The 22219-nt window shown below is 42.3% G+C and overlaps 1 protein-coding gene across 1 annotated transcript in view; it reads right to left on the minus strand.

Moving 5' to 3' along the window:
- SNTB1 (syntrophin beta 1) overlaps positions 1-22219 on the minus strand; it is a 240246-nt gene that overhangs the window by 29671 nt on the left and 188356 nt on the right. Inside the window, exon 5 of the mRNA XM_068525839.1 lies at positions 10313-10452. Within this exon, the coding sequence (XP_068381940.1) occupies positions 10313-10452 (140 nt within the window). The remainder of the gene's footprint in view (positions 1-10312; positions 10453-22219) is intronic.

Here is a 22219-nt window from a genome sequence, read left to right on the forward strand (position 1 = left end):
ACTGGTGTTTTCAGTAGTAGCTTGGTTGCTTAGGGAGTCTGAGTGTTTTGTTTTATTTTTTTTTTTTGGTCTGGGAGTAGAAAGTAATCATCTTATCAAAAAAATGAAAGTCATTAAGATTTTACATTCATTGCTAGCATGGATCCAGTGTACATTTAAAGGATTATATTGGGTCCCTAACCCATTTATCTTTTTATAAGATAAAAAGAAAGGGTGAATCGTTTTAAAATTACTTCCAATTCCCAAAGTGGTGGATTCCATGAGGCTCAGAAGGGCTGTGTGATAAGCCCACTTTCAAGTCAAATTCTTTGTCCAAGATTTGGGGGAACAAGGCAGTAGAAATACTCATTCCAGTGGGAGGCCAGGCCATTTGTTTCTCTATCAATAACTGAGGTATGACATGAGACTGCATATTGTTTCTTGATCCTCCAGATATGCCCCTTTTGTCTGAGTAGTTCTGAGATAAACAGAAACAAAAAAAATCTATCTCACAAGGGATGCTTATGCACTAATTTAATTCTGGATAGGTGTTTGCATAAAATGTTCCATAAAAAACATTATTATTAATATCCTTAATTAAAACAAAAACAGTTGCAGCACACAGATTCAGCCAAATTAGTAAAATTACAGATTAGGTAACTGGGTTGCTAAGCAATACTACATTCTCATTTTACTTAATTGCTATAATTAGCATCTCCATGCATACGCCACAGTGCAAGCCACACAAAAATAAGTAAAGAAAAGAAAAGAAAGAAAGAAACAGAGAGAGAAAGAAAGGGAGGATGGAAGGAAGGAAGGGAGGGAGGGAGGAAGGGAGGAAGGAAAAGCAGCTGGTTAGATCCCTTCATTGGTTCTGGTGCTCCTCTTGAATACTTTCATCAACTGGTCACCACTAATGGGGCTCAGCAGTCAACAGACTCTCCAGGAAAGAAGTGAGGGGAAATAATCTCTAATAAACCCCAAACTATCAGACAGGAAGGGCTGCCCAAGAACAAGCGTGCTGTCCCTCGGCCAAGAATAACTGAACACTTGCCTCATTTCTACCTTCTAAACTTCTTTCATCTGAATATGGTGGTGAAAGAGTTAGGCAAGGTCCCATCTCTCAGAAAGTTGATATCATTGAGGGATACTGAGTGTAAGCAAAGACCCATTGAACAAAGGAGAATGAGCAGCAAAACAGATTGGAGCCCAGTTTTGACTAGTTAATGGTATCACCCAGGTGCATTTCCAGAGACACGTGGTCATCCTCCACACATTCCCCATGGCCTCACAATATTCATAGCCAGCTTCCAGCAGTAATAAAGAGGGAGGAAAGTAGATGCCTACTATGGGAAAAGTTGCACTGATAAACTATCTTGTCTAGCCTCCACAATGACTCTTGACAGTGCATAATGAGCTCCATTTTCCAAACAAGGAATCCATGGTTCTCTGTGGTAAAGTAGCTGCCCAGGACCACATAGTGAGTGTCCAGCATTTGAGCCCAGGTCCACAAGACTCTTTCCATCATACCAGGAAAAGGGGCCAAACTCCAGCTGGTCAACTTTAGGTGGGAAGGAAATTAAAGTGAGAGAGTATAATGAAGACTTCAGGTCATCCATGGGCTTAACTCACCCATGTACTTTCCTTCTCCAGGGATAAACAAGACTCACAATCTGATGGATACTGTCACAACATGATCATCCAATGTCTTGGTAAGTTTTTCCTTTCAAGTTAATAGCCTTTTAATTATTTAGCAATTTTAGAACTCTAATTTTTAGATATATTCTTTGAATTGTCTGATTATCTTTACATATTCTTCTATCCCATCTATGCTTTAATTACTTCAACATATATCACAATGGGTATAGAATACATATTATTAAAACACCTTCAAGAACTTCTCCATGTAAGGTAATGACAATTAAAATCGGCCCTGGTTTACTGAGAAAATAAAGCCATGAGTGCATAAGCTGAACAATTAGCTCTTACAACATTTGGCTTTTATCTCTCGCATTTTTTTTTTAATTCCCCTACTATCAGCCTCTAGTACCATCTTGGCTCCTAACAGGAGCCTGTTAAAAGTTTCTTAAATTGAACTGAAATTCCTTCTGCAAGGAGGAAACCATCAGTTAAGCCACCTACCTGCGATGCTGTTACAGGCAGCATTCAGAACTAACTTTGTGATGTGAGGTAAGGGGTTCCAGGCTTCCTATTTCCATCTCACACTTCCCTCTCCCTATAAACAAACCCACAACTGTTAATTAACCCCATCCTTACATCACAATGACTTTGGTTTAAGACACTACAAGCCCCTGATAAATACAGTATCACAGGTAGAATCAAATAGGTCCAATTACTTCTCAGTCATTCATACATTAATGCCAATTATTAATAGTTTCCCCAATAATAACAGTTGCTAGCATTTATCAATCACTTATTATATCTCAGTAATCTGCTAAACGTTTACATACACTGTCTCAGTCGGTCCTATTAATAACTATATGAAGCAGAAGATACCGTTACCCCCTTCATATAGATGAGGAGACTTGTATTCAGAGAGATTGATATTTTGCCTCAAATCACTTTGCAAGTAGAGGTCTCAGAATTTGACTCCTGGTTTGTCTGATTCCAAAGTCCATGAATTTCCTCACTCTGTTAATCTCCCACTCACCACCTCTGAAGAACTCCTGGATTGGTAAGGAGGGCAGGAGGCTGACAGTTAATATGTATACTAGGTATATGGGAACAAATGGAATGGACGGGTGTGTAGGCAAACCCCACACTTTTCAGTTTGACAGAGTGCAGATTCTTGGGCATGTAGATCCTTTTATGCTACCCTAGGGAATGCCCATGGAATACGCCCACATTCTCTAAGAGTGAGGGTGGCTCCCAGGCTTAGTGTGAAAACCATGGGCTGATTATAATTTAATGTTTGACAAATGCAATTGGCCGGCCTTTCCCAGTGGAAAGCATTCTAAAATGTCTGAGGCTGGCCTGAGGCAGCAGCTACTTTTAGCACTTAGAAACAGGTTAGTTCCTGAGGCACCGAAGATTCCCCCAAACGTTCCATGTCTCTGGCTCCCAAGTGATATCAAAGGAGAGGAGTGCATATTCGTCTGTTCCTTTTTTTGAGCTACTTCAAACCCACAGGTCAGGGAACTGGGCTCAGAGCAGCGTCATTCTTTTTACAAGCTCTGTGCTTCCGAACTTTTCACCAACCACTGGGACTGGGTGGGCAGAATTTCTGGGTTAAACTTCTTCTAGAATTCCAGAAATATTGCAACCTTACTCCTCGCTCTCTGTAGACCTATCTCACTTGCCATTTGTGACAACAGTGACAAAAAACCAACACACTTACTCCTTATGGGCAAGAATACCTTTCTTTTTTTAAATGTTCAGCAACATCAAATAAGCTTTTAGCTAAGCAAAAAATGTTTTCCCAGGGACGCATAAAAAGCTGAAGGATGAGAACAACTAAAATTACAACATGTTTGCAAACTTCCTGAGCACACTGCTATGAACTGTGCCATCAATGTACAGAGGCACCATGGAATTTTGTCAGTGGAAAAAGTGACTGCCTGTAAACTTCTCTGCATGGAGCTGACACCAAGAACATATTGTGAGCATTTCTAGGGCCTCTGCCTTGAAATACAGTCAAATTTCATCTTCCAGAAAAATATAAATTAGATGTGCCTGGGCCCCCCCAAAAAACCTCAAAACAAATCAGCAAATCAACTATGAACTGTCTGAGCCGAGGGATAACTTGATTTTAGAAGAAAACTGTTTCCTACTGGCTACAGTCCCAGACAGTTCTTCCTGTGCAAGAGAAAAGACTATCTCTGACATTCTGAACAATGCTTTCCAGAACTGCTAAGATGAAGGGAAGAGGACTGACAGCTGCTCAGTCCTGCTATGTGCCAGGCATCATGCTAAATAAGGCTGTTAGTTAAGTCAGTGCAATGGATTGAATTCTGCTCCACCCCTACCCTATCAATTCATACAATGAAGCCCTAATCTTCAATGTGACTATATTTACAGATAGAACCAAGGTCATTAAGGTTAAATGAGATCTTAATGATGGGGCCATGCTCTGATGGGATTAGTGTCCTTGTAAGAAGAGACCCTGGAGAGCTCAACTTCTCTCTCTCTCTCCTCATGCACGCAAAGAAGTCATGTGAGCATGTAGCAAGATGGCAGCCATCTACAAAATCAAGAATAGAGCTCTCACCAGAAACCAACCATGCTTGCACCCTGATCTTAGACTTCCAGCCACCAGAATTGTAAGAAAATAATTATCTGCTGCTTAAGCCACCCTGTCTATGGTATTTTGTTGTGGCAGCACAAGCTAATACAGTCATCATATTTTAACTTTCATAATCACTCTGCAGTAGACATTCTGATCCTAGTTTTCAGACAAGGAAACTGAGGATCAGAGAGGAGAAGTGATTTGCTCAAGGTCATACAGCCTGTAAACTTGGGCTTAACTGGGTAAAACTGGAATGTGAACCCAAGTCTGTCAAATCCAATACTGTGATCTTTCCTCTCTACCATTAAATAAAGTTGCTGTTCTTTTATTTTTTAAGGAGATAAGAGTAAAAATAACTAAATTTACTTAGCATTTACCATCATATCATATGCACTTTACACTGTCTAATGTGATCCTTTTTTTTAAATTAATTAATTAATTTATTTATTTTTGGCTGCATTGGGTCTTTGTTGCTGAGCGTGGGCTTTCTCTAGTTGCAGCGAGTGGGGGCTACTCTTCGTTGTGGTGTGCGGGATTCTCATTGCAGTGGCTTCTCTTGTTGCGGAGCATAGGCTCTAGGCAGCTGGGCTTCAGTAGTTGTGGCACATGGGCTCATTAGTTGTGGCTCGCGGGCTCTAGAGCACAGTCTCAGTAGTTGTGGTGCACGGGCTTCGTTGCTCAACGGCATGTGGGCTCTTCCCGGACCAGGGCTCGAACCCGTGTCTCCTGCATGGGCAGGCAGATTCTTAACCACGGCGCCACCAGGGAAGCCCCTAATGCAAACCTTATAACAACCTTGTCAGGCAGGTACAAATATTATCCACATATTACAAATATGGGATAAGAGGCAAAAAGAGATGGTATGATTTGCCCAAGGTTCGAAAGCTGGTAAGCAGCTGGGATTTGGAGCCATGTTGTACTGTCTGAGGGATAATTCAGTCATAGAAGAAACCTGTTTCCTACTGGTGACACTCCCAGCCAGTTTCTCTTGTGCAAGGGAAAAGACTGTCTCTGACATTCCGAACAATGCTTCTCAGCACCGCTAAGGCAAAGAGAGGAGGACCGACAGCTGCCCAGTGCTGCTATGTGCCAGGCATCATGCTAAATAAGGCTGTACTTAAGTCATCGCTATGCAGTGACATCCCGTGCACTGGAGGATCCATGCAGTGGGGCACTGCACAGTCATTCAAAGGAAGCTGAGGTAGAGGGCAAAGGACCCATGGAAAATGCCTCTAAGATGAAAAAGCAGGGCAGCCATACTGTACATTCTAGGAGCTGCCGATGACTCTGGGAGCACCTGGATCCAGGACACCCTTTGAACTAATTCATCACTGGTCATCACAGCTTGAGGCAAAACAGTGCTTCTGAAGAACCACAGAGGACAAAGAACCCAGTCCTTGCTATGGCATTTCCTTCCTACCATGAACCCTGGAAGGCAGCAGAGCGGAATCTTCTAAACCAGTGGTTCTTATCAGCCTGCATCAGAAACACCTGGAGGGCTTGTTTACTCACAGATGGGCTGGGCTCCACTTCCGAAGTTTCTGATTTAATTGGTCTGAAGTGGGATGGAGAATTTGCGGTCCGGGACCCTACTTTGAGAACCCTTGGTCTAAGTCCTGGGTAGAAACTCCAGGTCTCTGAGAGCATCCCCAGCTCCATCCTCACTCTGTTGCGGGATCTGAGTGGCCACCTATTCATGATTAAGTTGTCAGGAGAGCTAAGGAAAGATTTGCGTGATCCACACAGCAAATTCAAAGAGCCACCAAAACTTCAGGGAATAAGAAACATGCTCCTGGGACGCTGCAGAGAATGGTGGTAAAGAAGGTGGCTTCAGAAGCAGAATCTCAGGTCTGTTTCTCACCAGCTGTATGACTGTGCGTAAGTTACTTAACCTCTTAGTTCCTCAGTTTACTTCTTTGTGAAATCGGAATAAAACTTAAACCTTGTAGGGTTGTGAGGGTTAAATGTGGTATCCCTGAGGACTACATTTGCTTGATGCTTGTTAAAAACACAGACTCCTGGGCTTCCCTGGTGGCGCAGTGGTTAAGAATCCGCCTGCCAATGCAGGAGACACGGGTTCGAGCCCTGGTCCGGGAAGATCCCACATGCCGTGGAGCAACTAAGCCCGTGCGCCACAACTACTGAGCCTATGCTCTAGGGCCCAAGAGCCACAACTGCTGAAGCCCGTGCTCCTGGAACCCGTGCTCCTCAACAAGAGAAGCCACCGCAATGAGAAGTCCGCGCACTGCAACGAAGAGTAGCCCCTGCTCGCCGCAACTAGAGAAAGCCTGCAAGCAACAGTGAAGACCCAATGTAGCCAAAAATAAAATAAATAAATTTTTTAAAAAAGGAGCTGCTTTCTTAAAAAACAACAACAACAGAAAAAAAGTCTCCTGACTCCTAACCCTGGCCTGCTGAGCCAGAATCTCCAGGGCAGGGCCTTGGGACCAGAATCCTTAATAAACAGCCATGTGATTCTTAAATTGGATAAGTTTTGCAAACTCAGATAGAATCCATGTAAAGCCCTTGGCGTTGATCTATGCTCCCTCTGCAAAGGTCAGCCACTGGCTTATTACCAGCTGGGTCTAGCTATTTGCAAATGGTACTACCATGGCCTTTGTGATAATGTTACCCGGGATGATTAATTAGTAGACACCCTAACCTATAATAAAATTTTAGAAGACGTGGCTCTGTATCCACAAATAAACATGAATTGAACCATACATTTAAGATTCATGTACAGTACTGTTTATAAATTATACCTCAATAAAAGGTTTTCAAAAGAAATATTAAAAAGACATGACTCCCCTTCCTTAGAGAAATGCCCTCAAAGACAAATAATGCTACTAGACAGGCTATGTGCCCAAATGCTCATATATCAAGGGCACAGTGCCACATGTGACTGCCTGGAACACATGGAAAGTAAATGAAAGAATCACTTGATGAACTTCAATATGCGGTCGGGGAAGAAGCCAGTGGAAGTACTGGGGTAGCTTCTATAATGCAACGATCCAGAGTTTCCTTGGGCTTCTACCACTTCTAATGGTGGTTTTTCTCAACCATCCTCAGCCCAGCCTCCCACCTCAGAGAACCAGCTTTACCTGCAAGGACACAAGAGTTTCAGTCCTCAGCTGGGCTGAACGCTGCTTCACAGCCTGGAGCTACAAAGGGGCTGCATCTCCCCAGCGTGATTACACAAGGGAAGGGAGGGGTCATTTTCCTCGCTGTTTGTTTGTTTGCCAAAAGTCTTTTTCTAGACACATCCACAGGGTCGAGGAGGGAAGCTGACCATGACCAACGTGTGCAAACCACGGTAGCTGATGAACAAGCCGAAAGGTCGGTGAAAAACCCATTTCCCCAAAGCGCGTCTCTCCCTGGGTTTGGCAGAGGGCAGCATTCTGCCTAGTGCATTCACAGATGAGGACTCAGAAGAGGGAGGTGGAGTGATCAGGCGGGGTGAGAATGTTTTCGCCGGAGCAAAACTAGGATGGGAAGTTCAGCTCCTGCATCTCCAGGCTGCTGCTCAAGGACAGACAGCTCCTTACCTACTAGCTCAAGGGGCTGAAGTAAGAACGGACTGCCAGCGCTGCCTTAACATCTTACCTCTGCCTCACAGGCTTCCAGCTTAAGATCAGGGTCATGATTATGGGCCTAATTTTATCATTGCTCCTATGGCTAATACACGCACATCATAATGAATTATTTTGCAGTGCAGCGGTCAGTAATTTGGGAGAGGGGTAGCGAGATGAGAAGTCAAGTATCCCCGCTACATCTCCTTTATATTTAGGTGGTAGACACTGATTTTTTAAAATGCTGCATCTTCTGTTCTAAATGAGCAGTTTGCACTGAGTGGGGTTTCCATTTTCTATTTCCATATTGGATGCAGGCTTACGGTTTTAGGCTATTCACGTGTCTTGCTCATAATCCAGACCTGACATCCCTATGGCTCATGAGCCTATGACAGGCGCCCTACCCAAACCTACTCGGATACCCTTTACTGTGTCTGTGCACCCATCTCTCCTTCTGGGGGCTTTGCTTTTTTATGGGTTCATATCTATGATTTTCTTCAATGAGTGCCCTGAGCCACAGGTGCCCTGCTCGCGCCGACAGCCTGAAAAGCCTGTAGGATGAAATCCCGTCAGGCAGCCTGAGCTTTTGACGGACTGCTGTGGGAATGGGCAAGTCCAGTCACTTGACCGAATTGGGACAAATTCTGAGGAAGTCATGTATGCTCTAGGGCAGTGCTGTGCAACAGAACTTCCTGTGCTGATGGAAACGTTGTAGATCTGTGCTGTCCAAAATGGTAGCCATTAGCCCCAACTACTGAGTCCTAGAAATGCGGCCAGTGTGATTGAGGAACTAAATATTTAAAATCCTGAATGAATAAGTGCATGCACGCAGGAATGAAACAGCAGCCTCCACTAGGTCAGAATGCTGAGAAACGGCGAGGCAAAAGCTACATGTTAGGGTAAGTTTTATTTTCAAGTTGCCTGAGAATTACCCAGAAACATTACCTTCTTTGAACGTTTTTTCCTGAAAACCGTTCCAAGAGGCATGAGTCCAGTTTATCTTCTCAGTAACTGGAAGACCGCGATTGTGGTCTAATCTTTTCTTTGGTTTCAATTACAGGAATGTCTCACAAACTGAACATCAGTACCCATGGATGAGGAAAATGGATATTAACTGCAGAAAGTGATGGGGATTGGGCTGAATTTGAATGAATCCCAAGACATAGCCTGAATCTTCGCAGGAACATTTTTAGAATGCTTGGATTCTGATCATTGAGGTTTTATTGTAAACATAAGTAGTACTTGAATAGCTAGCCTGCCGAAATTTTTGAGGCTTAGGAGACTCAAATTAAATTACTGTTTTATTTCATTTTATTTATTTGATTAATATCTAAGTGATCTAGGCCTGGTTCCTAGCCCCTGAAGGCTTCCTCTATTCACCTCTGGGGCCAATAATTGGCATTTTCAGGTTACTCCTGCTGTTCTCCATAACCAACCATGAGTGGAAGTAAGAGGGATTTTAGGGAGTTTCAGCTCTGTTCACTGTTGCCATTTTGAGTTTGTGGTACTTTTGCTCTGCTACTGAGTCTCATCCTCTTCCCTGCACCTGAGCCTTGACTATAACCTGTTAGGCATCTCAATCCCTTCAGAACGGAGAACCCATCTTGATTCTACCTCTTGCTCAGAACAGATGCCCCCAAACCTCAATCCACTATGCTGCATCCATTGGACCAAACTCCTTCCAGAGTTTGCCCCACATTGTTCAATAATTCATTCAACAGACATTTAAGGGCCCAAGATTACCAGGCACTATGCCAGCGGGGGCCACAAACATTACGTTAACACACATAGCTTCTAGGTAGAGAAACGGAGGTAACAGGACTAATGAAAACTGCACGCATTATCATAAGGCACATACAGAAAGAGCTCGCAACAGAAGCCAGGTCTGAAGGCAAGACTCTGGTTTGATGTGCTTTTTTCATGCTCAGGATATAGGGCTTTAAAGAAGGGGGGTAAGCATATGATGTATTAGGATAATGTCACGTGAACAATAAATGTGCATTGAAGGTGCTGAGAAACAGACGGACCCTGGAAGCCCCACTTCCATGGGAAGCATCATACAACTGCAGAAGAACTTGTCATGGGGTCTCCCGCTGAGTGAGCTTTAAAAAGCACAATGGGACATTCCCACATGACATTTTTTGTGGCACCAAGTGAAGTCCCTTTCTTGATTCTACCTGAACGTCAAGACTGTAAACACACTGGTATAGTTCATCTCAAAGGGAATGGGATGGAGACCCAGGAAGGTAACCAGGCTGGGACCATATCACAGATGGCACTGTTCCTTCCTCATGGAGAAGCAGTTTGTTCTCTGGCTTTGTGCTGCCCTGTGTTTGGTCATAAATAATAAGCTATCAATAAATGGCTAAAAACGTGTGGCTATATTCTGGAGGAACTCTCAGCTCTTATTGCAAGAGGAAGCAGTAATATCATAATATCATATGTTGAAATAATTGTAATTGATTAAAATAGTTTCAAACAGACCACACATCATACCCGGACACAAAACCATGGCTACCTGGTGGCAAGAAGAGGGTACGTGTAAACTGGGCTGAACCAGGCTTCCTTCCTCCGTGGCATGTTGTCATAAATTAGAAGGTCCTTCTCAGTCAGCACAACCAGGGCTGGCTTCCACTGTTTCTCACTGTCCCCGGGCACCTGAAACAGAAAGCAGAGACCCATCAAGCAACAGCCTGAGAAGAGAGTAACTGAAAAGAAGTTGGCATCCCCCCCAGTCAGAAGACCCAACAATACAAGTGCCTTTTGGTTCAGGTTGTAAAAATCAGAATGAGAAGAAACTATTCATGGTTGCATGATTCTTGATCCTTGAAAATATGTTTTCTCAAGGGCCCTGGTATATACAGTCAGCGCAGCCAAGAAGTAGCCCAGCAGCCAAACATCTGTCACTGTTTCTCACCTGCCAGTCAGCACTGAAATCTCTATTCCATAGTGGGACGCAGATGCATAGGGGAATAAGCACTCCCAGCTGGTTCTCTGGTAGAGTGCATTGTTTTTATTATGAAACGGTAAGGTCTGAAAGCTTTTGAATAAATATCCAAAGCCTCCAAAAATATACTATGGAAGCAAACGTCTGTCTGCACAGGCATGAGACGTCACAGCTCTTCCCCCAGTCTCTCACTCTTAGATTGTTTCTGTGATTCAGGCACCATCTTAAAATTCTTTTGTTCCATTGAATGTTTATTTCCTTTCATGGAGAATACTTCTTTAACTCAAGGGCTGAGATGACCTGGCAGGGATACAAGAGGACTCAAACATCAGCTGGATGTTTGGACCAGACGACCTTTAAAGTTCCTTTCAATCCTGAGAGTGTGTAGCTCAGATCTTATCTCATGAGCCATCCCTCCTCTGCCCAGTGTTGACTCGACCAGACTCCCTAAGTGTCCTTCCATCTATGAAAATGCCCTCCTTCCCACTTGGACTCTGGGCCCTGGGATAAATCTTTCTGATCAGTTTGGAAAAGCTCAATGCTCTAGCCGTGGTACTCCAAGCACAGACCATGTTCCAGCAGCATCAGCGCCACCTGGAAGCTTGCTAGAAATGCAGAATCTCAGGTCCATCCCAGACCTATTGAATCAGAATCTGCCTTTTACCAAATCTTCAGGTGATTCTTATTGTCATTAAAGATAACAAACACTGCTCTAGACGAGGTTAAGATTGTCTTTGACACTGGCAATTAATCCAGTGATGATTTGACTCTCTCATAATGAACCACCATCTCCAATTTATTCAGAAATAAAAGAAACAGTAAACTAAATAAATAAACAATAGGCTAAATAAATGATAAAGCTAATTTCTTCCCTTTCTATGCTTATCATTATCTTTTCTAAGCACCACAGTGGGATCTGTACTGAGGTGGAAGCAAGTGTGTGTGGCTTTACAAATGACTGATCAAAGAGAAGGTGTGCAGGATGATATGAGGGTTGAACTTTTGTAGGTTTATGTAGCTTATAGGCTGCCTGACCTGTATAACTTGGAGCAAGTTGTTATTCTCTGTCCTTCTGTTTCCTCACTGATAATGATAACATCATATACCACAGTATACTCTGGAGCTAGAATGCCTGAACATAAATCATAGCTCCACAATTTGCTACAATATCCCCACAAGACCGTGGGATCTAGGGCAAGTTGTTATTCTCTGTCCTTCTGTTTCCTCACTGATAATGATAACATCATATACAACAGTATATTCTGGAGCTAGAATGCCTGAACATAAATCATAGCTCCACAATTTGCTACAATATCCCCACAAGACCGTGGGATCTTGGGCAAGTCAACTACTCTCTCTGTATCTCAGTTTTTATATCTGTGAAATGGGGAAATAATAGTACCTATATCAGAGGGTTGTTGTGAAGATTGAGTTAAAATGTCTAAAATGCAGATTAAACATCATTTAGAGCCTGTTTAGTAGCATGGACCCCATAATGCTGGAGAGGAGATTAAATGAGACAGTGCATGTTATGTGCTGAGTCTGGTACCTGGCAGATGGTGAAACTCAGGGTGGGAAAATTGTGGCAGACTCACCAATTTTTAAACTTATCAAAAAAAGGTATTCTTTGGAAACGGCAACAATATGACTACCTACTTTCCCTGGGAAAAACTATAAGGCAAGACAAGATTATCTTTGGTGCTGACAATTTCAACTCATTCTCCTCCCAGGAAGAATTCATTACACAATGATCACCTTTACTTTTTAATGCCCACCTTCCAACAATTCCAAATAAACATTTACTTTTTAGAATGAAGAAATCCCCTGTAAAGCTATTTATACTAGAATGTGAATGACTGCCTGGCTTACTTCCCCCTTTATGCATTTTATGCATACAAAAAAATTGAGTTTTAGCTTATTGCTTTTTCCAACAGAACAACAGTATCCTCAAGAGATCAAAATGAATTGTTAGAGAAGGCAACGTACCAGACCCTACAAGGTGAATAAGCTATGGTCTCAAGGTATAAAGTGTTTGGGGAGTTTAGAGTAAATTTTTTCCAGCCTCTACATTAAACCTAGTAAATTACTTTTCCAGCTCATTAAATAGGACTGGAGAAGCTACAAACGCTCCTCCCAAAGCGCCTGTCTTACTTACCTAGTCAGATCTGATCCATTAACTTTGACTGGAACCAGTCATTTAAATGTGAACACAACTAAGCATCATTCTTCAAAAACAATATTAAGTTTGTAAAATAAATGTCAACAGTAAATACCATCAGTAAAGTGCAGACCTTTCTAATGGTGGAATCATAAACTCACCCACATGTTAAGTGGCATATATATATAGGTATGAATAATCCTAAAGCCCTAAAACATTTTGCGGCTTATTAAAGACTTCTGTGTTGATAAGTTAATTCTGCTGCGAGAAGACTCAGAGTGGGCAATCCCCACCATCCTTGTGTGCAGAATGTTTGTTTTGATACTATGTGTTAGCTCAAAGGTAGAAGTCCGCTCATGAGGACCACCGACTTTCCAAGGAGAAAAAATTCATGTTGAAGAACAGGTTTTTAAAACCATACTTTGGGCCATGTGACCTTCACATTGTAAAGCCTTTCAAGGACACCTATCTTCAGGCTTGAATATTTAGGTTGTTGTTTGGTGACAACTTCTGTTACAAGTCCAAATTTCCTGGCACCCATAGATTCTCCAGTGTCTATGCAACAGTTCTGGGGATGTGTCTGCATTTTATTGAAATGTGACTCCTGAAACGGATGTGACAACTTTCATCTCCACTCCAGCTTCCTGCCATCAGATGCTGCATCGGTCAGAGACTCAGGAACTGATCATGTTTCTAATGAAGAAGGTGAAGGGAAAAAGCAGGGAAATAGACATTCAATTTTGAAATTATTCTGACGCGCAACTGAAGTGAGTTAAATCCCACAGGGGGATATCGCACAGTCACCTCTGCAGAGCATGAGAGAAAAGGTTTACGAAAAGGCAAGCAGAATCTAAGAGAGAGTGGTAAGAAGTCAAAGTTGAAAACTGAGGGAAGTAGATATAAATGTATGAAATCAACACGTTGTATACCTTAAACTTACACAATGTTCTATGTCAATTTTATCTCAATTTAAAAAAGAATTGAGGGAATTAGTCATTGAATCCTCAATTTGAGGCAGGTCTCAACAGTCATCTAGTCATAAAACAAAATGTGAAACAACTGAAAGAGAGTTTGTATAGGGTTGCAGCCAGGTTGGGGTCCCAGACTTTATGGCTTTATCCTCCAACAACTCACACCTCTGAGCGGGGTTCCTAACAAACACTGAAATACAGTTTGAAAACTGCTGAACTCGTTTCCTCTAAAATACCTGGAATCTGCAGATTACTTTCAAAGAGATGGTTTTACCAAAGCAGAAACTAACACACCAGTGTAAAGCAATTATACTCCAATAAAGATGTTAAAAAAAAAATTAAAGTTATAAGATATGAAAAATACAAAAAAAAAATCCATTTCCGTGCCCTTTCTGTAGGTACTTGCAAAGAAAAGAATTATACTGTTGCCTCTTAAGAGTTGTAAAGGTTAAATGAATAAATACACATAAAGAACTTAGAAAAGTGTGTTGTGTACAGTAAACAGGCAAGTCTTAAACATATTAGCTTTTCTCGTGGTGATCATTTTGCAATGTGTAGAAATATCGAATCACTATGTTGTGCACCTGGAACTAATATAGTGTTGTAGGTCAATTATACTTCAAACAAACAAACTCACAGAAAAAGAGATCAGATTTGCGGTTCAGAGGCAGGGATGGGGGAGGGGGAATTGGAGGAAGATGGTCAAAAGGTACAAACTTGCAGTTATAAGATAAATAAGTACTAATGATGTACAACATGATTAACATAATTAACACTGCTGTGTGCTATATATGAAAGCTGTTAAGAGAGCAAATCTTGGGTTCTCATCACAAGGAAAATATATATATTTTTTCTTTTTCTTTTATTTTGTATCTTTATGAGATGGTGGATGTCACTAAACTTATTGCAGTCATCAGTCCCTGATGTATGGTAAGTCAAATCATTATGCCGCACACTTTAAACTTATACAGTGCTGTATGTCAGTTATAGCTCAATTAAATAAATAAATAAATAAATAAATAAATAAATAAAATTTTAAATAGATAAAAATTAACAAACAATAAGTAAAGAGGTTTATGGAATTAAAAAAAATTAGCCCTTTCTACTAAGAATATCAAATTCAAGGTCTGAGTGACCTTGGGCAAGAATTATTTGCCTTTGGAGCTCTAATGTCCTCATCTGCCAAAGGATAGGGTAAGACTAAATTATTGCTAACAGCCTCTCCAAATTCAAAATCAGATCTTTTTTTCTTTTTGGTTTAAAATTCCCTGCTATATAGGCTGGGACTGCTTTAGCTTCTAGACTCTTGCTTTATACCTCTTCTGTGTTCAGTGGACTTTGCTCACAGGGTAAAAAACAATGTGTGGGTCTCTTTTGCTCTCCTCATACCAACTCACTCTTCCCAACATACTTATTTTCTTTTTTTTAACATCTTTATTGGAGTATAATTGCTTTACAATGGTGTGTTAGTTTCTGCTGTATAACAAAGTGAATCAGCTATACGTATACATATATCCCCATATCCCCTCCCTCTTGTGGAGGTCTCCCTGTCCCTCCCACCCTCCCTATCCCACCCCTCTAAGTGGTCACAAAGCACCGAGCTGATCTCCCTGTGCTATGCAGCTGCTTCCCACTAGCTATCTATTTTACATTTGATAGTGTATATATGTCCATGCCACTCTCTCACTTCGTCCCAGCTTACCCTTCCCCCTCCCCGTGTCCTCAAGTCCATTCTCTACGTCTGTGTCTTTATGCCTGTCCTGTCCCTAGGTTCATCAGTACCATTTTTTTTAGATTCCATATATATGTGTTAGCATACGGTATTTGTTTTTCTCTTTCTGACTTGCTTCACTCTGTATGACAGACTCTAGGTCCATCCACCTCATTACAAATAACACACTTATTTTCTCCTTCTACTTGAGCACAAGGTGAGGAAGAACTCAGAGTCTTTGGAGCCAAACAACATCTTCAAAATCTGGCTTTACCAGTTCTCAGCAGAACTGCCATAAGCACTTGTTCACTGATGTGTAAGATGCTAATAATGACCTCCTATGCATATTATATGAGGATTGAATGAGACAGTGTATATAAAGCTCTTCCCATACGGCAGGTACTGGCAGCTTAACTCACTCCACTGCATACCTCGAGTGCACTCTTCTTGCAGCCATCCTGCTCAGGAAGGAAGGTCTAGAATAGACGGAGTGACTAATAGTAGAGTGAAAGCAGTTCATAAAAGAGGAAGGTCAATCACAACCTTTGTTTTGGAGATCATGGTTATCTCGACCACTTTTTAATTTATATCTTTTCACCTCAGGTTGCAAAGTATTGAGAACAAAGGACAAGATATCAGGGTAAAATAATTAGCAGTTATCAACTTCCAAATGCGTTACAAACATTAGATAATCAATCCCTGCACCAACTCTCTGAGAGGCAGATAAAGATCATCTCCACTTTACCAAAGAAGAGCAAGGAGTTGAAATGCGGCCAAAGGGAGCCCAGGGAAGCGCTAAGCGAGTCCCACTCAACCTGCAACTCTCTTCCAGGTGGTCCTGAACCACCCCGAGACCCAGCATTCAGGATCCAGGTGGGTCATCCACAGCTTGACGCAGAGGAGAATGGAAAGAAAGAGAAAGCAAAGGAGAAAGGGAAAGAAGGCTAGAAAAAGAAGGTTCAGGACGGGGTTCTGGGGGAGCCTCAGCTTCACAGGACTAATTTCTCGCCTCTCACACAATTCCCAAATTGTTTGGCACCTGGATTACACGGTGAATTCAAGGGTGGTTTACAGTGAGGAGCAGACTGAGTGATCCCTTTTGTCTGATGGATGTCAAGACAGTGATGAAAAATGTTGGAGAAAGCAGAGTGAAAAATATGGGATGAAAAATTTAGTCTGACTGTGGGGCAATTACAGAGGACATCATTTTTATACGCCAACTCTCCCAACAACCAACAGCAGCAGTCCTCAAGTTCAAGCTTGCTCTCTTCTGCCAAATTGTGAAACTGAGTCTGGACTCCTATAAGCCATGTATAGTAAAGCCCCAGATTCTGGACTTATTATGGTTGGAATGCTCACCAGAGTCAACATACAAGTAAGGGAGGTGAGACTCTGGCGCTTGGGTGATAGATAAATCAATCACCTCAGGTGTCGGCAGAACGATGTTCCCTCTGGAGACTCCAGGGAAGAATTCTCCCCTGCCTCTTCCTAGCATGTGGTAGCTACCAGTGTTCCTTGGTGTTTTGTGGCTTCATGCTACATGTGTCCAACCTCTGCTTCCGTTGTCACATGGACTGCTTTCTGCGTGTCTTCTTATGGCCTTCTTATAAGCACACCCGTCATTGGATTTAGAGCCTACTGTATTCCAATATGAACTCAACTAATTACATGTGCAAAGACCCTATTTCCAAACCAGGTCACGTTCTGAATTTGGGGCACAAGGTTAAGACAAGAAGTTAATCATAAGAAAATGGTCTGAACCCACTATATTTTCAGTCAGTTTTCCAGTTTTGTCTTTTGTTCCCTTTGAACACTTGCAGAGCCAGAGTAGATTTTTTTGAAAGTTATCTTATTTACTGAGTATGCAGAAGGTCAGATGCTAACGGACTCTCACAGAGGCCTTGATGGCTCTATGAAAAATAATGCCTTGGTCCCCGGGATTTCATAATGAAGCCAACCTTAGGGCAGATCACACATATCCACGGAGTTAAGTGCACAGCCAGGGTTTTAAATCTCCTCTCATCATAGAGCAACACGCAAAGAGGAGGTAGAGGCATGTGAAGGTCTAGTCCCCATCACGGCACAGGATGGGGCCGTGCTCTCTCCTGAAATGCTCTCAGGAGAGAGCATTTCAATCACATGAACCTGACTTTTCAATTGCTTTGCTTCATTTGCTTACTACTAATGAGACAGCTCTTCAAAATGACCACATTCTAAGACACATCCCATGAAGTGATTCCAGGGTCTCTTCCTGCTTTAAAAAGACTGTTGGATTCTACATGGATGACTATCTCTGTTTTACAGCGAGTTCAGCCTAAACATAATCAACTTGGACTAATGACTTGAAAGAACCAGATCCATCCACTTGAGCCTGAGCCTCGTTAAGTTTGGGATGATTTCCCACCCTACGCCTGCTTTTGCCTTTTTTTTTTTTCAGATTTTTTTTTTTTTAATTTATTTTTGTCTGCATTGGGTCTTTGTTGCTGCACGCGGGCTTTCTCTAGTTGTGGCGAGCGGGGGCTACTCCTCGTTGCGGTGCGCGGGCTTCTCATTGTGGTAAATTGTCTTTGTTGTGGAGCACAGGCTCTAGGTGCGTGGGCTTCTGTAGTTGTGGTGCACAGGCTTAGTTGCTCCGTGACATGTGGGATCTTCCTGGACCAGGGATCAAACCTGTGTCCCCTGCATTGGCAGGTGGATTCTTAACTACTGCGCCACCAGGGAAGCCCCTGCTTTTGCCTTTTGAAAAGCAGAATGACAGCCTTGCTGAAGCCCCTACTACAGGGAGGAGGAGAACCACCCCTCTTTCTGCCCTTTTCTCCACCTCAATCTAATTAACTCTCCCTCCAAGGAAAGAGGTGCTATTACTCTAATTGTCCAAATCTAGGAACTGTCATCGGGACTCTTTAAATAGCAGGCATTGTCATGTTTGTCAAAGGTGGGTATCTGTGGTCACTACCCAATCACTCCCAATCCCTGTGTCTACATGGTGGGAACATACATGCTGGACTGATGCTAGGGGTAGACTGTCCATTTTGGTCCACACCACGTACTTATTTCCATATCCAAGCATCCTAGCTTCAGGAGAGGCCATAAGAGGCAAGCAAGGTACATTACTTCAGCCATGTTTTATATAACCCAACATTCATCAGAGTTTGGCATTAGGGTTTATTGGGCACGTGCTCAGCTATTAATAAATGTGTTTTTTTTGTTGTTGTTTCCCATTAGTACATCATTCTCTCTTGCTCCCTGTTGGGGACTTCAGAAAGGAAAAGGGTGAGTAGTAACATTACCCAAATCCTACCCTGAACCCATCACCACTCAGCATTCTGGGAGAAATCCTCACCATGAACTTGAGCCCCAAACTAGATTCTGCTGTGTATGCCCCCTGTCATGCCCACTTTGAAAAAGTTTGCCTGCTTTTTTTCCCTGCCTATATTAGTTTTTACTACTAGACAGCTTCTTCTCTCCTTCCCTGCAGAGAAACCCTGGTTCCATGACCATTAAGCTGTTTCACCTCCCTCACCCAGATTTCTGGATCTAGACCTGCCCATTCTGTAGCCCTTCCCTCACTAGTGAGCCTTGACTCCTAGAAGGCTGTCTCACCAACCATTCCATTTAGAGTCAAAAGATTTGTTTGTATCCTCCCTCAGCGCCTTGGCTCAACTGGGAACATCCTGGGTTTCTCCCCAGGACACGGCCACTTCCTGTGGACCACTTCAAAACACCAGCTGTTTGGAATGGAGACCTGCTGTTTGTATGAAAATGAATTCCTTAGAGTGCTTCAGAGTTGTTTATTCTTTTAAACCTGTAAACATTCCCTTTTCGTCTTGTTTTCTTGTTTGCTCGGCTCAACCTTTTCTGAGAAAAGTCCAAAAGTAAATTTCAACTCTGTGCCCTGCCTGAATTATACAATATTATAATTGAGTAAGGTCAGAATTGTTTGGGCTTTGCTATGTCTTTGAGTCTTTTAAAAATAGTGGTAAGTTAGAAGAGGCAATTGGGAGAGAAAGGTTTAGAGAACATGGCATATTAAATTTGGGTTTTATTGAAGTGCAGTTGAAGTACAATATTATGTTAGTTTCAAGTGTACAATATAGTGATTCAACATTTAAATGTATTATGAAATGATTACCACAATAACCCTCTGTCGCCATACAAAATTATTACAGTATTATTGACTATATTCCTTATGCTGTGTATTACATCCCTGACTTATTTATTTTATACCTCTAAATCCCTTTCACCTGTTTTGCCCATCTCCTCCTTCCCTTCCCCTCTGGCAACCACCTGTTTTTTTCCTATATTAATGAATCTGTTTCTGTTTTGTTTTGTTTGTTTGTTGTTTTTTAGAATCCACATGTAAATGAAATCATACAGTATTTGTCTTTCTCTGTCTGACTAACTTCACTTAGCATAATACCCTCTAGTTCCATGTTATTGCAAATGGCAAGATTTCATTTTTTTATGGCTAATATCCCATTGTGTGTATATGTGTGTATGTGTGTATATATATATATATATATATATATATATATGCCACATCTTCTTTACCCATTCATCCACTGATGGACATTTAGCTTGCTTCCACATCTTGGCAATTGTAAATAATGCTGCTATGAACATTGGAGTGCATGTATCATTTTGAACTAGTGTTTTTCTTTTCTTCAGGTAAATACCCAGAAGTGGAATTGCTGGATCGTAAGGTAGTTCTATATTCAGTTTTCTGAGGAACCTCCATACTGTTTTCCACAGTGGCTGCATCAATTTACATTCCCACCAACTGTGCGTGAGGGTTTCGTTTTCTCCACATCCTCATGAACACTTGTTACTTGTTGCTTTTTGATGATAGCCATTCTGACAAGTGTGAGGGTTATTAGATTTTGAGTCATTTAAATCTCACGATTTAAAAATCTATATGACAAGGAAGAATTCTCTTTATCAAGGGAGGATACGGCTGAGAGAGTAAGCATGTATTAAGAGCCTACTCTGTGATGAGCACCGTTATGGGTTGTACTGTGTTGCCCCCTCCCCCAAATTCATATGTTGAAGTCTTAACTCCATTACCACAATATGTGACCATTTTTGGAAATCTGGTCATTGCAGATGTAATTAATTAAGATGAGGTTATACCAGAATACAGGGGTCCCTAATGTGATATGATTGGTGTGCTTATACAAGGGGACATTTGGACACAGACACACACACAAGGAGCACATCACATGAACACGAAGGCAGAGATCAGGGTGATGCGTCTAGAAGTCACAAAATGCCTAAGATTGCCGGCAACCCACCAGAAGCTAGGAGAGAAACAAGGAACAGATTCTCCCTCACAGCCCTCAGAAGGAACCAACCTTGCCAGTGCCTGAATCTTGGGTTTCTAGCTTCCGGAACTGTGAGGCAATACATTTCTGTTGTTTAACCCACCCAGTTTGTGGCAGTTTGTTATGGCAGCTCTAGGAAATAAGACAAGCACTGTGATATGTTTCACTTTGTTCAATCCTTCCCACTCGATGAAGCATTTATTATTATCCCCATTTTATAGAAGAAGAAACTGTGGTTCAGAGAGGTCACGTACAGCCAAGGTTACATTAGTTCCTGTCTTCAAAGCTGTGATACTTTCATATCACAAAGCTGTCTCCTATAAGAAAAGGGGGATGATGTGGGAAAATGAGGTAAAAGGTAGGAGGGAAGATGGCTGGGAACTCAGCCCTGATGCTTCCTGCAGGCTGGAGAGCCCGGGATCCTGTTCTGTGCACCCATGCAGCAGGCTGTTTCCCACGGGTCCTTCCCTTTGCCCCTCTTTCCCGCCTCCTGGCAGGTAGGGCTTCACTCAGGCCAGACATCAGTCTAATCCAAGCTCCTAACTTCCCTTCCTAATCATCAAAGCTCTTGACTCCCCCTGTCTCATAGCCGATTAAAGTATTTCAAGACTAAAGTGTAAATGTCTCATAACCCATAATAGGTTGTTCCATTAAAGGAATATTTCTATTTATAACGAAAATTAGTCTCATGTTTATTCTTCATTGAACAATTGAGGGGCTAGTAAATGAAACATAGTTTGTTTTCTAAAGGTGACGAAACATTCCATTACACTCTAAATTTAACTTGCGTGTTTTTGTTAAAAACCCATTTCCTCATGGGTGGTGCTCACCCCAGTACAAATGTTTGCAAGTTCTAAGAGGGTGAGGTCCAAGTTAACGTGCTGTGTCGTTTTGAATCATCCACATAGCATATGTTTAGGGACATACAACAGATGAGTACAGTAGGCTACGAAATAGTGTTTGAATATTTGTAACTACCAAACCTTTCTAGATATTGGAACCACTAGGAAGTTAAGTGGCTTCTGACCCTTCCAGCTCATGGCTTAAAATAACGGTCGATTCAAAACACATGCTTGGGCTTCCCTGGTGGCGCAGTGGTTGAGAATCTGCCTGCCAATGCAGGGGACACGGGTTCGAGCCCTGGTCTGGGAAGATCCCACATGCCGCGGAGCAACTAAGCCCGTGAGCCACAACTACTGAGCCTGCGCGTCTGGAGCCTGTGCTCCGCAACAAGAGAGGCCGCGATAGTGAGAGGCCCGCGCACGGCGATGAAGAGTGGCCCCCGCTTGCCACAACTAGAGAAAGCCCTCGCACAGA

This window comes from Eschrichtius robustus, chromosome 17, assembly GCF_028021215.1.
Source record: "Eschrichtius robustus isolate mEscRob2 chromosome 17, mEscRob2.pri, whole genome shotgun sequence".
NCBI lineage: Eukaryota > Metazoa > Chordata > Mammalia > Artiodactyla > Eschrichtiidae > Eschrichtius > Eschrichtius robustus.